General features: G+C 41.3%; 1 protein-coding gene across 6 annotated transcripts in view; it reads right to left on the minus strand.

The window, feature by feature from the left end:
- usp48 (ubiquitin specific peptidase 48) overlaps positions 1–13,987 on the minus strand; it is a 227,292-nt gene that overhangs the window by 9,193 nt on the left and 204,112 nt on the right. For 3 of the 6 annotated variants that reach the window (XM_072245076.1, XM_072245078.1, XM_072245079.1), the window contains 2 exons: positions 9,134–9,267; positions 8,421–8,527 (listed from right to left, as the gene is read on the minus strand). In XM_072245076.1, coding sequence (XP_072101177.1) covers positions 8,421–8,527; positions 9,134–9,267 — 241 coding nt within the window. Of the gene's footprint in view, positions 1–8,420; positions 8,528–9,133; positions 9,268–13,987 lie in introns of those variants that run through there. The other 3 variants (XM_072245080.1, XR_011883341.1, XR_011883340.1) reach the window with 3 other exon arrangements.

The following is a 13,987-nucleotide window of genomic DNA, read 5'->3' on the forward strand; positions in this document are numbered from 1 at the left end:
CTCCATACGGTACTAGGGGTTAAGTCTTGGGCACCCTAGATTTTTTATAGAAATTTTGTTTTAGACGTTTATTTTTGTCTTTTGTTAAAGAAAGTAACATATTAAGTAATAGACTATTTTTCAAATAAAAACGTGATTGCTTTACAGGTATACAGTATAGCCCAGTGCATGGTTAAAAAAAGATAACAAACAGTTGCTAATGATCAATGACATAATGAATTGAATGAACTAAACTGATTTAACTGAAACAGAAATGGGTGTAGAAGGAATCAAACTGGTCAAAGAACAACCAAACTAAAAGTTGAGGGTGTTGCAGATGAGACAGTTTAACCTTCAAATCTTACACCATGACAAGAGTGAGCATAGCAACAAGGCACAAGGTGGTTATTCTGCATTAGCAAGGTCTCGCCCAAGCAGAAACTTTGCAGCAGACAGTAGTTTCAAGATGTGCTGTCCAAAGTCTTCTGAAGAAGCACAAAGAAATGGGCATGGTTGTGGACCAGAAATGCAATGGTCAGCCATGGAAACTGAAGGCAGTAGATGAGAGATACATCAAACTGATATCCCTTCTAAATCTTTAGAAGTCCAACATTTGCCATCAGCTCTGAACTCACAGATACCACTGGAACCTAAGAATACCCCTCTACAGTCCCCTAAGATATAGGAGCAGAATTAAGCCATGCGGCCTACTGAGTGGCCTCTGCCATTTGATCATGGCTGATCCATTTCCCTCTCAACCCCATTCTCCGACCTTCAACCCCTGACTAATCTAGAACCTATCAACTTCAGCCTTAAAAGTACCGAATGACCAGCCCTCCCAAGCCCCCTATGGCAACGAATTCTACAAATTCACTACTTCTGGCTAAAGAAGTGCCTTCTCATGTCTGTTCTAAATGGACGCCCCTCTATTCTGAGGTTGTGCCCCCGGTGCTGGACTCCCCACTATAGGAATCATATTCTCCACATCCACTCTACATAGGCCCTTAAACATTCAAAAAGTTTCAATGAGATTGCCCCTCATTCTTCTAAATTCCAGGGAGTACAGGCCCAGAGCCATCAAGCATTCATGATATGAAAAGCCTTTAATTGCCAGAATCATTTTTGTGAACCTCGTTTGAATTCTCTACAAAATCAGCACATCAATTCTCATAAGAGGCCCAAAACTGCTGACAAAACTCCAAGTGAGGCTTCATCAGTGCCTTATAAAGCCTCAACATTGCATCCTTGATTTTCTGTTCTAGTCCACTCGAAATGAATGCTAACATTGCATTCGTTTTCTTCGCCACCAACTGAAGCTGCAAGTTAATCCTGCGCGAAACCTGCACGTGGACTCTCAAGTCCCTTTGCATCTCGGACTTCTAAATTTTCTCCAATTTAGAAAATAGTCTACGCTTTTGTTCCTTCTACCAAAGTGCATGATCATAAACCTCCCAACACTGTATTCCATCGGCCACTTCTTTGTCGATTCTCTTATTCAGTCCGAGTGCTTCTGCAGCCTTCCTGCTTCTTCAACGCTCTCTGCCCCTCAACCTATCTTCATATTGTCCACAAACTTGGCTATAAAGCCATCAATTTCATCATCCAAATCATTGATATACAATATAAAAAGAAGTAGTGCTAACCCCAACCCCTGCAGACACCAGTAACCTATCAGAAAAGTCTCTCTTTATTCCCACTCTTAAGCCAATCAGCCAATGTGCTATCCATGCTAGTATCTTCCCTGTAATACCTTGGGCTCTAATCTTGCTAAGCAGTCTCATGTAGGGAACCTTGCAAAGGCCTTCTAAAAATTGAAGTACACAAGATCCACCGATTCTCCCTTGTCTATCCTACTTGCTATTTCCTCAAGTAATTACAACAGACTTGTCAGGCAAGATTTTCCCTTAAGGAAACCGTGTTGACTTTTGCCTACTTTATCATGTGTCTGCAAGTAGCCCAAAATTTCATCCTTAACAATTGACTCCAACATCTTCCCAACCTCTGAGGTCAGGCAAACAAGCCTATAATTTCCTTTCTTCTGCCTCTCCCCTTCTTGAAGAGTGAGTGACATTTTCATTTTTCCAGTTCTCCGGAACCATGCCAAAAACTAGTGATTCTTAAGACATTACTATTGCCTCCACAATCTCTTCAGCTACCTCTTTCTACACCCTAGGGTGTAGTACACCTGGTCCAGGTGATTTATCTACCTTTCAGCTTCCCAAGCACCTTCTCCCTAGTAACATCAACTCATTCACCTCTGCCCCCGACACTCATGAACTTCCGGCATACTAGTGTCTTCCCACAGTGAAGATTGGCGCAAAATACTTGTTCATTATGTCTGCTATTTCTTTGTCCTCCATTATTACCTCTCCAGCATCATTTTAATACAGAACATAGCACATTAAAGCACATTACAGGTCCTCCGGCCCACAATGTTGTGTCGATCATGTAACCTACTCCAGAAACTACCTAGAATTAACCTGCCACATAACCCTCTATTTTTCTAAGCTCCATGTACCTAGGAGTCTCTTAAAAGACCCTATTGTATCTGCCTCCACCACTGTCGCCGGTAGTGCATTCCAAGCACCCACCACTCTCTGTGTGAAAAATTTACCCTGACATCCCTCTGTACCTACTTCCAAGCACCTTATAACCATGCCCCCTGGTGTTAGCCATTTCAGCCCTGGAAAAAGCTTCTGGCTATCCACACCATCAATGCCTCTCATCCTATACACCTCTATCAGGTCACCTCTCATCCTCCATCGCTCCAAGGAGAAAAGGCCAAGTTCACTCAACCTATTCTCATAAGGCATGCTCTCCAATCCAGGCAAGATCCTTGTAAATCTTCTCTGCACTCTCTCTATAGTATCCAATTCCTTCCTGTAGTGAGGTGATCAGAGCAGCCTGGTATCTACTCTAGCAGCCTAGCAGTCAGAGCAGTCTGATATATACTCTAGTTTTCTAGCAGCCTGATATCTACTCTTGCCTGTCTTTTACTATTTATATATCTGAAAAAGCTTTAGTTATTTTTGTTATTACCTTCATATTTCATCTCTTTGTTATTACCTTCATATTTTATCTTTTCCCTCCTTATGGCTTTTTAGTTGGGTTTTAAAAGCTTCCCAATCCTCTAACTTCCCACTAATTTTTGCTCTGTTATATGCCCTCTCCTTTGCTTTTATGTTGGCTTTGACTTCTCTTGTCAACCATGGTTGTGTCATCCTGCTTTTAGAATACTTCTTTCCCTTTGGGATGTATCCACCCTAAGCCTTCCAAATTGCTCCAGAAACTCCAGCCATTACTGATCTGCCATCATCCCTGCTAGTGTCCCCTTTCAATCAACTTTGGCTAGCTCCTCCTCATGCCTCTATAATTCCCTGAACTCCACTGTAATACTGATACATTTAACTTTAGGTTCTCCTCTCAAATTGTAGGGTGAATTCTATCATACTTTGATCACTGCTTTCTAAGGGTTCCTTTATCTTAACCTGAAACCTGAAACGTTGCACAGGACCCAAAGTAACCGATTCCCTAGTGGGCTCAATCATAAGCTGTTCTAAAAAGTCATATTGTAAGCATACTATAAATGCACTCTCTTGGGATCCAAAATCAGCACCACTCTGATTTTCCTAATCTACCTGCATATCGGAATCCCTCATGATTTATTGTAACATTGCTTTTTTGACATGCATTTTCTATCTCCCGTTGTACGTCTGAAGGAGTCTTGTCAGAAGTGGTCTTCGTGGAAGAGTAGCTACTAAAAAGCCATGCCCTAAAGTGGAAACAAAACCAAGAGGCTTACCTACACACAAAAACACAAGGACTGGGGTGCAGAATATTGGTAGCAAGTGCTCTGGACTGGTGAGTCAAAATTTGAAATTTTTGGCTCAAACAGAAAATCTGCAGTCAACAATGAAGCACAGCGTAGGCTCCCTGATGGTTTGGGGTTGCATTTCTGCAAATGGATTTGATGATCTGGTCAGAATTAATAGAATCCTCAACACTGAGAAGTAGATTCTTATCCATCATGCAATACCAAACGGGTGGTGTCTGATTGGTCTGAACTTCACTCTGCAGCAGGGCAATGAACCAAACACATGGCCAAGGTCATAAAGAACTATCTTCAGTGATAAGAAAAACAAGCAGCTCTCCAACAGATGGTATGGCCTCCACAGAGCCCCGATCTCAACATCATAGAGTGGAGAATCAGAGGAATCAGCCAAATCTGCAGGTATATTCAAAGCGGAAGTTGATAGATCCCAGCTTGGTTGGGGCATCAAGGGATATGATGAGAGGGAAGGTAAATGGGATTGAATGGTATCTGGGATCAGCCATGATGAAATGGCGGAGTGGACTCGACGGGCTGAACGGCCTAATTCTGCTTCTTGGTCTTACTATCGATCTGTCTGGTATTACCTGGAGATAGAAACAAGCGAGGCAGCCAAAATCTGCTGAAGATCTCTGGCAAGTTCTCCAAGATGTTTGCAACAACCTACTAGCCGACTTTCTTATAAAGCTGCATAATGGTGTACTTAAGAGAAATGATACAATTTTAAATACAAAAGGGTGGACACACCAAATATTGATTTGATTTAGTTTTTTACTGTTGAATTGAATTGACTTCATTTCTTACATCATTCACATACATGAAGAGTAAAAATCTTTTGTCTGTCAGAATGTGCATTGCGCAATTTATAGTAATTTGTAATAAATAGTATGTACAAAAGAACAGTCAGTATAGCATAGAAATACAATTGTATCAGCATGAATTAATCAGACTGACGGCCTGGTGAAAGAAGCTGCCCTGGAGCCAGTTGGTCCTGGCTTTAATGCTGTTGTGCTGTTGTACTGTTTTCCCGATGGTAGCAGCTGGAACAGTTTGTGGTTGGAGTGACTCAGGTCCCCATCGATCCTTCAGGTTTTCTCTGTAAATGTCCTGAATAGTGGGAAGTTCACATCCACAGATGTGCTGGGCTGTCCGAACCACTCTCTGCAGAGCCCTGTGATTGAGGGAGGTACAATTCCCATACCAGGCAGTGATGTAGCCAGTAAGGATACTCTCAATTGTGCCCCTGTAGACAGCCCTTAGGATTTGGGGACTCATGCCAAACTTCTTCAACCGTCTGAGGTGAAAGAGGCGCTGTTGTGCTTTTATCACCACACAGCTGATACATAGACCATGTGAGATCCCCAGTGATGGGTATGCCGAGGAACTTAAAGCTGTTCACCTTCTCAACCCCAGATCCATTGATGTCAATAGGGGTTAGCCTGTCTCCATTCCTCCTGTAGCCCACAGCCAACTCCTTTGTTTTTGAGACATTGAGGGAGAGGTTGTTTTCTTGACACCACTGACTTCTTCATAGGCTGCCTCATTATTATTGGAGATAAGGCCAATCAATGTAGTATCGCAGAAAATTTAATTAACGGTTGGGTGGTGACAGTCATGGGTATACAGAGAGTAAAGGAGGGGTTTAGGACACAGCCCTGAGGGGTTCCTGTGTTGAGGGTCAGAGGGGCAGAGGTGAGGGAGCCGACTCTTACCACCTGCTGGCGATCTGACAGTCCAGGATCTAGCTGCACAAGGCAGGGTGAAGGCCGAGCTCTCTGAGCTTCTTGTGTGCTCCTATAGTAATTTTTTTTTGATATTTCAAAACTTTTCATTTATTTTTGAAAGCATCTCTGCTTTACAGAAATCTTTTACATGTGCTAAGACTTTTGCACAGTACTGTGTATTTTGGAGCCTGGCGTATCTCCGTTGGCAGAGTATTCCAGATTTTTGGTGCATAAGGCTGCATCACCAGTTCTTATATGCTTGGCTTTAGGAACATTAAGCAACACAAAGGAACACTATTCATGGTTCTAAGATCAAGATTAAGGATGTAAGGGGGTAGACATTCCAAAATATATGGAGGAGCCTGATAACACAAATAAGAGTATATTAAAATTAATCCTAAGGAACACAGGCAGCCAGTGTAATTATAGCAAAACTGGAGAAATGTGCTCCGATTTTCAATTTTTGGTGAAGATTCTTGCTGCTGCATTATGAACAAGTTGCAGCTGATTTATATCTTTCTTAGGCAGTCCTGAAAAGAGTGCCTCACAGTCGTCTAATCGGCTAAAAACAAAACTGTGTATCAATTTTTCAGCATCTTGAGAAGTTATAAGAAATTGAACTCTTGCAATGTTCCTTAAATGAAAACAGTCTTAATAATGTGGTTAATACAGGTTGACCTTCACTAATCCGACCACCTGTAGTCCGGTTCCTTTGATAATCCGCACTGATTTCAAATTTTCTGCACAACTATAATTTCAAATTTTCCGGGCCACCGTACCAATCTGCTGTGCATTGTTTTGGTTGTGCTAGATCTGTTCACGCGTTGGCACATTCTTGTAAGCACAGACAGGCGATTCCTGCTTGTTTTCCTGCATTTACTAATATCATTTGCATGAGGTGTGGCTGCCCGGCACCCGCCCGTCTCACCCGCCAGCAGCGGGGGAGCAGGCGTGTGCTGGGTCGGTCTACCTTCTCGGCCGCCTGCCAGCAGTCGCGCACTGCCCGTCAACGTCACCCGGCCGGTGCCTCCGTTCTCTTCTGCCTACGACCTCAGATCAGACGTGGTGACCTGCTGACTTTAAGCATATTATTAAGCGGATGAAGAGAAACTAACGAGGATTCCCTCAGTAATTGCAAGTGCAATGTAGTCTTCGGGGTAACTGCAAGTCTGTGTCTTTGCTATCACTTAGCTCACGCTTGAGTGCTGGTAGTGGATGCACTTTATTTTTTGCCGGTGGGGAGGGGGAATTGTTGCTCGCTGCCGCTTACGCGCGGGAGGGAGGGAAGTTGGGGGGGAACTTAGGAGTTCTAACATTTCACTGTCGCTCATTCACTCCTCTGTTTTCATAGATGGTTGCGAAGAAAAAGCATTTCAGGATATATATCGTATACATTTCTCTGACATTAAATGAACCTTTGAATCCTTTGATATTTTAAACGTATGATGAGGCGGTTAGCTATTGCTTAATGTGATCTTTCGCTAATTCGGCATTTTCACTAATCCAACACTCCTCAGGTCCCAATGGTGCCGGATTAGTGAAGGTCGACCTGTATATGATTTGAAATTTAGCTGAGGGTCAATAATAACACCTAAATTCTTTACTCCTGACATGATTTTTAAGGCCAGATGATCAAGTTTATTTCCAAGGTTCATACTTTTATTATTGCTAACAATGACCAAAGTTTCTGTTTTTCCTTATTTAGTTTAAGGGAATTCGAATTCATCCATTCTATAATGCTAGTAAGACACTGGACCAGAGGGTTTAGAGCCTCAGTGTCATCTGCTGTAAAAGGCAAATAGAGTTATGTGCTGTGTTTTGAAATAATCTGACCTAATGAGAGCATATACAGTGAGAACACTGAGCCAAGAATTGATCCTTGTGGCACACCAACCCAAAATCATGGATTTTAGATGTACAATCATCACAGCTAACAAAGAATTTCCTTCCCGTTATACAAGATTGAAACCAGCTTAAGGCAGTACCAGAAAGAACTACCCATTGACTAAGGCGGTTTATGAGAATGACGTGATCTACGGTATCAAATGCTGCACTCAAATCTAAAAACAAGAACTCATTTGTTACTTGAGTCAGCATAATTCTGTAAGTCATTAATTCCTTTAAGCAGCGCAGTTTCTGTACGATGATTTGATCTAAGACCTGACTGATACTTGTCAAGAATAGAATTTTCATCTCTATTAAATCCTAAAATTTTACTTAGAAAAGGCAGGTTGGAAATAGGTCTAAAATTGTCCAAACAAAACAAATTATTTAGAGAATTTCCCAAATTGTAATTTAGAATTGTGGACATTCATAAGCAGATTCTTACTTAATATGCCCTAATACATTCCTGAATATGGTTCATAAACTCGGAACAGAAATGTGTGTAACTTTATAGCTTCAGCATTTAAAATGCACTCCACATCCGTGCATTCACACAAACTTAAGTATAGTTGTTGCTTTGATGTGCACTGCTGTGGTGCTTCAAACAGGATCGGGTGCAAGATTAGCAAATACTGTATCTGATTTACATAAAGTGAACAGACAAACATTAATGCAGGGTTCCATTCCTGTGAACTTACTGTAACCTGAACAGTTTGCAAGCCAGAAATGCACCTGTGACCCACTTTTTCAGGCAGCAGAAGAGGCCTAGAGCCCAGCATAAGCTGGCAAATCCATCTCAGCTTCTTTCAAATGTCATTTATAGGTATGTATTGTACATAAGCTGGAGAGGACTTGTAAGTGCGCTACAAATTACAAAGATATCATCACAGATCACAGCGTTCACTGCAGAAGTCCCGCAGTGAGACTACAATTTGTTTTTATTGAGTACCATAAACTAAAATCACAGGACCCTTTTTAAGATATAATTCACAAAAATTTATTACCTTTATACTCTCTACCACTTTACGGATATATATGGTGGCCTGAGTATACTCTCTTAAATCTCGCTGTTGTTGGCAAAGCAGTCCTTCTCGACATTCTCCACACAGACCTACAAGTAAAATGCAAAAGGAGAAGCTAATGACCTTTAAACTTAAAACAAGTATCTGTGCGTTCAGTAAATATGAATATCAAGCACTGAAATGACCTGTTCCAGCCAGTGCAATTGGCTGGTCATAGAATTAGCTTAGTTACAACTTCCACTTACAGCTTTATCCAACAGTTACACATTCAGCATTTTATGTTTGAAAATAAATTTAGGCACTAAATAGCCTCCTCTTGTCCCTATTATTAGCTTAGGTTCAAATTACATAATTTAAAGGTTATGTCCAATTGCAGTTGCACTTTTATCTGTTTACAGCTTTTGTTTTGTAACCGCACATTGTTAAAATGGAGTTAATTCTCCAACCACGTCAAAACTTAGATTGCATTTTTCAATTTCAGAGCCTGTTATATTCTGTACCTCACACCGAGCATATACAAAATATTATTTGTGCAAAGATTGTGAGTGACAGCAGTGTGGTTAAGGTTAAGCATAAAATTTGCTTTGGGGCTAGAGGAATAGAATACCTCTGATGTTAGATATACATTTCTGTAATTAACGTTAATTATTCAATGTAAGAAACATCATGCCAACCCTCATGGGAAATTCCCTTACCAGGACTAGTACTATATTCCAATTGTACGGTTCCAGTTTCTCCAGTTTTTCTCAGTCGAATGACTTTAATTGTGTTATCAACAACAAATAATTTGTGGATGATGTCCCATTCACTTGGCCATATCAGAGCTACACTGTGCAAAGGAAGATACAGGTTATTGAAATTTGAAAGAATGTTCAACTTAAACAATGAAACATTCAATATTCAAAATCTCAGTAGTTGTGGTGTAATGTTGCAAAGTACACCGCCACATAAAAATGTAAATATTTTATCACTGACCTTCAGTGAAGATGGCCAAACATTAAATGTACCAGCTATTCACATGAAAACTGTCAATCACTGCATATTATCCTGGTTTATCAAAGTAAGTGTAGACTCGATTTATTTAGTCAACAGTCATTGAAAAGTACAGAACAGTGGCCATTCTCTCACGGTGCTGTCCGAAAAGAGGATGCTGTCTAAGTTGCATGCCATCTTGGTCAATGTCTCCCATCCACTACATAATGTACTGGGTGGGCACAGGAGTACATTCAGCCAGAGACTCATTCCTCCAAGATGCAGCACAGACCGTCATAGGAAGTCATTCCTGCCTGTGGCCATCAAACTTTACAACTCCTCCCTTGGAGGGTCAGACACCCTGTGCCGATAGGCTGGTCCTGGACTTATTTCATAATTTACTGGCATAATTTACATATTACTATTTAACTATTTATGGTTCTATCACTATTTATTATTTATGGTGCAACTGTAATGAAAACCAATTTCCCCCTGGGATCAATAAGTATGACTATGACATTCTAGTCTGTGACAAAACCATTTAAACTGTCTACTTCCATCGATCTTCACCTTGACCATAGCCCTCCATACCTCTACCATACATATCCCTATCCAAACTACTCTTTTTTTTTAATACTTTATTTTCAATATCCAAACTACAGTTAACTGTTGAAATTGAGCTTTCACAGACTACTTGCACTGGCAGCTCACTCCACACTCTCATGACCCTCTGAGTGAGGACGTTTCTTCTCATGTTCCCCTTAAACTTTTAACCTTTCACCCTTAACCTCTAGTTGTAGTTCCACCCAACATCAGTTCAAAAAGCCTGCTTGCATTTACCCTATCTACAGTGCCTATAAAATGTTTTCACCAACTTTGGAAATGTTCATGTTTTATTGTTTTACAGCATTGAATCACAGTGGATTTAATTTGGCTTTTTTGATATCGATCAACAGAAAAAGACTCTTTCATGTCAAACTGAAAACAGATCTCTACTAAGTGATCTCTAAATTAATTACAAATATAAAACAAAAAAAATTGATTGGTTAAGTATTCACCCCCTTTAATATGACACACCAAATCATCAATGGTGTAGCCAATTGAGGCCATGCACAATTCTGATTTGATGGAGACAGCCGTGAGAGCACGGAGGAACATCTGAAATGCCTGGTTCGCTGCCGCTGCTACTGTGCGATCGAGAATCTCTGGAGGGAAGGCCTCAAAATCCTCGGCTTTGTCTGCTGCTGGCGACTGGGGCTGGGGTCGAAGCATTCCGTAGAGATGGTGCTCGGTGTCGGAGGGCTGGTCGGAGCTCGAAGTTTTCGGACGATTCAGAGTCGGACTATGGTCAGGTATGGCAGGAAGAGTTTTCTTCCTTCTCCCGTCTGCGTGAGATGTGGGACTTTCGAGAGACTTTGAACTTTTTTAATGTGCTCACGGCCTGTTCTTCATCAAATTACAGTATTGCTTGCATTGTTGTAACTATATGTTATAATTATGTGGTTTTTGTCAGTTTTTCAGTCTTGGTCTGTCCTGTGTTTCAGTGATATCACACCGGAGGAATATTGTGTCATTTCTTAATGCACGCATTACTAAATGACAATAAAAGAGGACTGCGTGTCCTGATAATCTAAATAGTTAATTGGTTTTAGAGGTCACATTACGAGTTAAATGCAGATCTGTTTTTGGAGACCTATGTGCAGTCAAGGTGTTTCGATTGACTGTAGTAAAAATACACCTGCATCTGGAAGGTCCAACTGCTGGTGAGTCAGAATCCTGGCAAAAACTACACCATGAAGACAAAGGAACACTCCAAGCAATTCTGCAAAAAGGTTACTGAAAAGCACATGTCAGAAGATGGATACAAGAAAATTTCCACGTCACTGAATATCTCTTAGAGTACAGTCAAGTCAATCATCAAGAAATGGAAAGAATATGGCACAGCTGTAAATCTGCCTAGAGCAGGCAGTCCTCAAAAACTGAGTGACTGTGCAAGAAGGGCACTAATGAGGGAAGCCACCAAGAGACCCATGACAACTCTAGAGCTTCAGTGGCTGAGATGGGAGAAACTAAGCGTAAAACAACTGTTGCCCAGGTGCTTCACCAGTCACAGCTTTATTGTAGAGTGACAGAGAAAGCCACTACTGAAAAAAACTCACTTGAAATCTTGGCTTGAGTTTGCATTTGGGAGACGGAAGTAGCTGGAAGAAGGTTTTATGGTCTGATGAAACCAAAATTGAGCTTTATGGCTATCAGACTAAATGCTATGTTTGGCAGAAGGGGGTGAATACTTATGTAAGCAATTGTGTTTTATATTAGAAATTAATGTAGATCACTTCGTAGAGATTTGTTTTCACTTTGACACGAAAGTGTCTTTTTCTGTTTATCAGTGTGAAAAAAAGCCAAATTAAATCCTCTGTGATTCAATGTTTAGAAACATAGAAAACATACAGCACAATACAGGCCCTTCGGCCCACAAAGCTGTGCCGAACATGTCCCACCTTAGAACTACTTACGCTTTACCCATAGCCCTCTATTTTTCTAAGCTACATGTACCCATCCTGGAGTCTCTTAAAAGACCCTATCATTTCTGCCTCCACCGCCGCCGTTGGCAGCTCATTACACGCACTCACCACTCTCTGCGTAAAAAACTTACCTCTGACATCTCCTCTGTACCTACTTCCAAGCACCTTAAAACGATGCCCTCTCGTGCTAGCCATTTCAGCCCTGGGAAAAGCCTCTGACTGTTCACACGATCAATGCCTCTCATTATCTTGTACACCTCTATCAGGTCACCTCTCATCCTCCGTTGCTCCAAGCAGAAAAGGCCGAGTTCACTCAACCTATTCTCATAAGGCATGCTCCCCAATCCAGGCAACATCCTTGTAAATCTCCTCTGCACCCTTTCTGTGGTTTCCACATCCTTCCTGCAGTGAGGCGACCAGAACTGAGCACAGTACTCCAAGTAAGGTCTGACCAGGGTCTATATAGCTGCAACATTACCTCTCGGCTCCTAAACTCAATCCCATGATTGATGAAGGCCAATGCACCACATGCCTTCTTAACCACAGAGTCTATCTGCGTAGCAGCTTTGAGTGTTCTATGGACTCGGACCTCAAGATCCCTCTGATCCTCCAAAATGCCAAGAGTCTTACCATTAATGCTATATTCTGCCATTATACTTGACCTACCAAAATGAACCACCTCACACTTATCTGGGTTGAACTCCATCTGCCACTTCTCAGCACAGTTTTGCATCCTATCAGTGTCTTGTTGTAACCTCTGACAGCCCTCCACACTATCCACAACACTCCCAACCCTTTGTGTCATTAGCAAATTTACTAACGCATCCCTCCACTTCCTCATCCAGGTCATTTACAAAAATTACAAAGGGTCCCAGAACAGATCCCTGAGTCACACCACTGGTCACTGGCCTCCATGCAGAATATGACCTGTCTAAAACCACTCTTTGCCTTCTGTGGGCAAGCCAGCTCTGGATCCACAAAGCAACGTCCTCTTGGATCCCATGCCCCCTTACTTTCTCAATAAGCCTTGCATGTAAAACAATAAAACATAAAACTTCCAAGCGGGGTGAATACTTTTTAAGCACAGTATACCCCTCATAATTTTGTACAATTTTATCATATCTTCTCTCAATCTTCTACGTTCTAAGGAATAAAGTCCTAACCTATTCAATCTTTCTTTATAATTCAGTTCCTCCAGACCCAGCAAATCTTTGTAAGTTTTCTCTGTACTCTTTCAACGTTATTTATATCTTTCCTATAGGTAAGTGACTAAAACTGCACACAATACTCCAAATTAGGCCTCACCAATGTCTTTTACAACTTCAACACAACACCCCATCTCCTGTACTCAATACTTTGACTTATGAAGGCCAATATGGCAAATGTTTTCTTTACAACCCTATCAACCTGTGATGCCACTTTCAATGAATTATGGATTTGTATTCTCAGATCACTTTGGTCTATCATATTCCTTAGCGCCTTATTGTTCACTGTGTAAGACTTACCCTGGTTGGCCCTATCAAAATGCAACATCCTGCACGTGGCTGTAATACCATCTGTCATTTTCAGCCCATTTTTCCAGCTGGTCCAGATCCCGGTGCAATCTTTGATAGTCTTACTGACTGTCCATTATGCCTCCAACTTGGTGTCATCTACAAATTCGCTTATCCAATTAATCACGGTATCATCCAGATCGTTGATTCAGATGAAAAACAACAATGGACACAGCACCAACCCCTGTGGTACTTTAATAGTCACAGATCTCCAGTCAGAGAGGCAACCATCTACTACCACTCTCTGGCTTCTCCCATAAAACTAATGTCTAATCCAATTTACTACCTCTATCATTTTCTATTGTTATCGATATACTTCGAGGTTTCAGACACTGACTCAACAAATTAATGAATGGCCATAACTGTCTCCTCTCAAAAATACATGCGTCTGATGAAGTCAAAGAAACAAGAAATGTTTGTCTTTATCAGATATCACAAGTAAAGTAGCACAGCTGCCATCAAATGTTCTATCCGCTTACCTGTACTCGTTCAAAGTTAA

This window comes from Mobula birostris, chromosome 27 (assembly GCF_030028105.1).
Source record: "Mobula birostris isolate sMobBir1 chromosome 27, sMobBir1.hap1, whole genome shotgun sequence".
In the NCBI taxonomy this organism is placed as follows: domain Eukaryota; kingdom Metazoa; phylum Chordata; class Chondrichthyes; order Myliobatiformes; family Myliobatidae; genus Mobula; species Mobula birostris.